This window comes from Camelina sativa, chromosome 10 (assembly GCF_000633955.1).
Source record: "Camelina sativa cultivar DH55 chromosome 10, Cs, whole genome shotgun sequence".
Lineage (NCBI taxonomy): Eukaryota > Viridiplantae > Streptophyta > Magnoliopsida > Brassicales > Brassicaceae > Camelina > Camelina sativa.
In genome coordinates this window covers 7,725,758-7,726,626 of record NC_025694.1, presented here as the reverse complement: position 1 = coordinate 7,726,626, position 869 = coordinate 7,725,758, and the positions used below count along the sequence as shown (strand labels likewise).

At 42.7% G+C, this 869-nt stretch overlaps 1 protein-coding gene across 1 annotated transcript in view; it reads right to left on the bottom strand.

Moving 5' to 3' along the window:
- Positions 1–868, bottom strand: part of LOC104720137 (tryptophan aminotransferase-related protein 2-like) — a gene marked incomplete at its 5' end in the record, with an annotated part of 2,254 nt that extends 1,386 nt beyond the window's left edge. Inside the window, 2 exons of the mRNA XM_010438099.2 lie at positions 306–586; positions 731–868. Of these exons, the coding sequence (XP_010436401.1) occupies positions 306–586; positions 731–868 (419 nt within the window). The remainder of the gene's footprint in view (positions 1–305; positions 587–730) is intronic.

Below are 869 nucleotides of genomic sequence, written 5' to 3'. Positions count from 1 at the left end.
CTTCGCTGCTTGTTTCAATAGCTTCCACCTCTCATACATAGCATCATAACTGTGTTCAAAGAAGGATTTAGCCGTTTCATTCCCACAGCTGTCTGACACAGCCTTTAGAACCTTGGCTACTCTAAGCTGCGAGTCCTTTGAGACCCCAATCGTGTTGAGTTCAATGTACTCTGTCATTTTCCTAGCTGTCTCTCTGTCTTTCACTAAAGCCCATCTGCAAAATGAAACAAGAATGTGACGTTTAATTAAGAGACTCGTTTTTTGTTTTGTTCCCATGAAGTAAAACGTAACAAAAATGTACTTACCCAATGCGCATCCCTGCATGGCCAGTGCTCTTCGAAGCAGTGAAGAGCATTACATCGTGATCAGCTGCTGATGCTATCGGCGTATACTGCGGCCAGTAGTAAGCCAAATCATGGATCAATTTACCTTTACTACTGTTTACTACCGGTTCTCTCAAGAACCCATCAGGGTTGTTTGGAGAAGTGACAAGTTCAATGTATGGACCTTCTTCCCTGTATGTCTTTGCATCTCCGCCCCATCGATATAAACCCGATTTAAGGCAGTCAGTAATCAAAGGGTATGACTGCAACCAAACCGCTTATACATGTTAGATTGATATCTATGTGTGCTAAAACAACCCAAGATAGCTAGTATATATCCAGCAAAATGGTGCGTCTATAACAAGACATACAAATAGTTTGAGTAGACAGCTCTTAATGTGACTCACACTATAATAAGGTGCAGCTGAGACGACATTAATAGGACCAGAGTCATCATGTGGGGAGAGAGCATAGAGAGCAGCCTGATACAACTGTGTTGAGCCAGTGCCAACAACAATGAAACGGTCTTGCGTTACAGCATTCCCA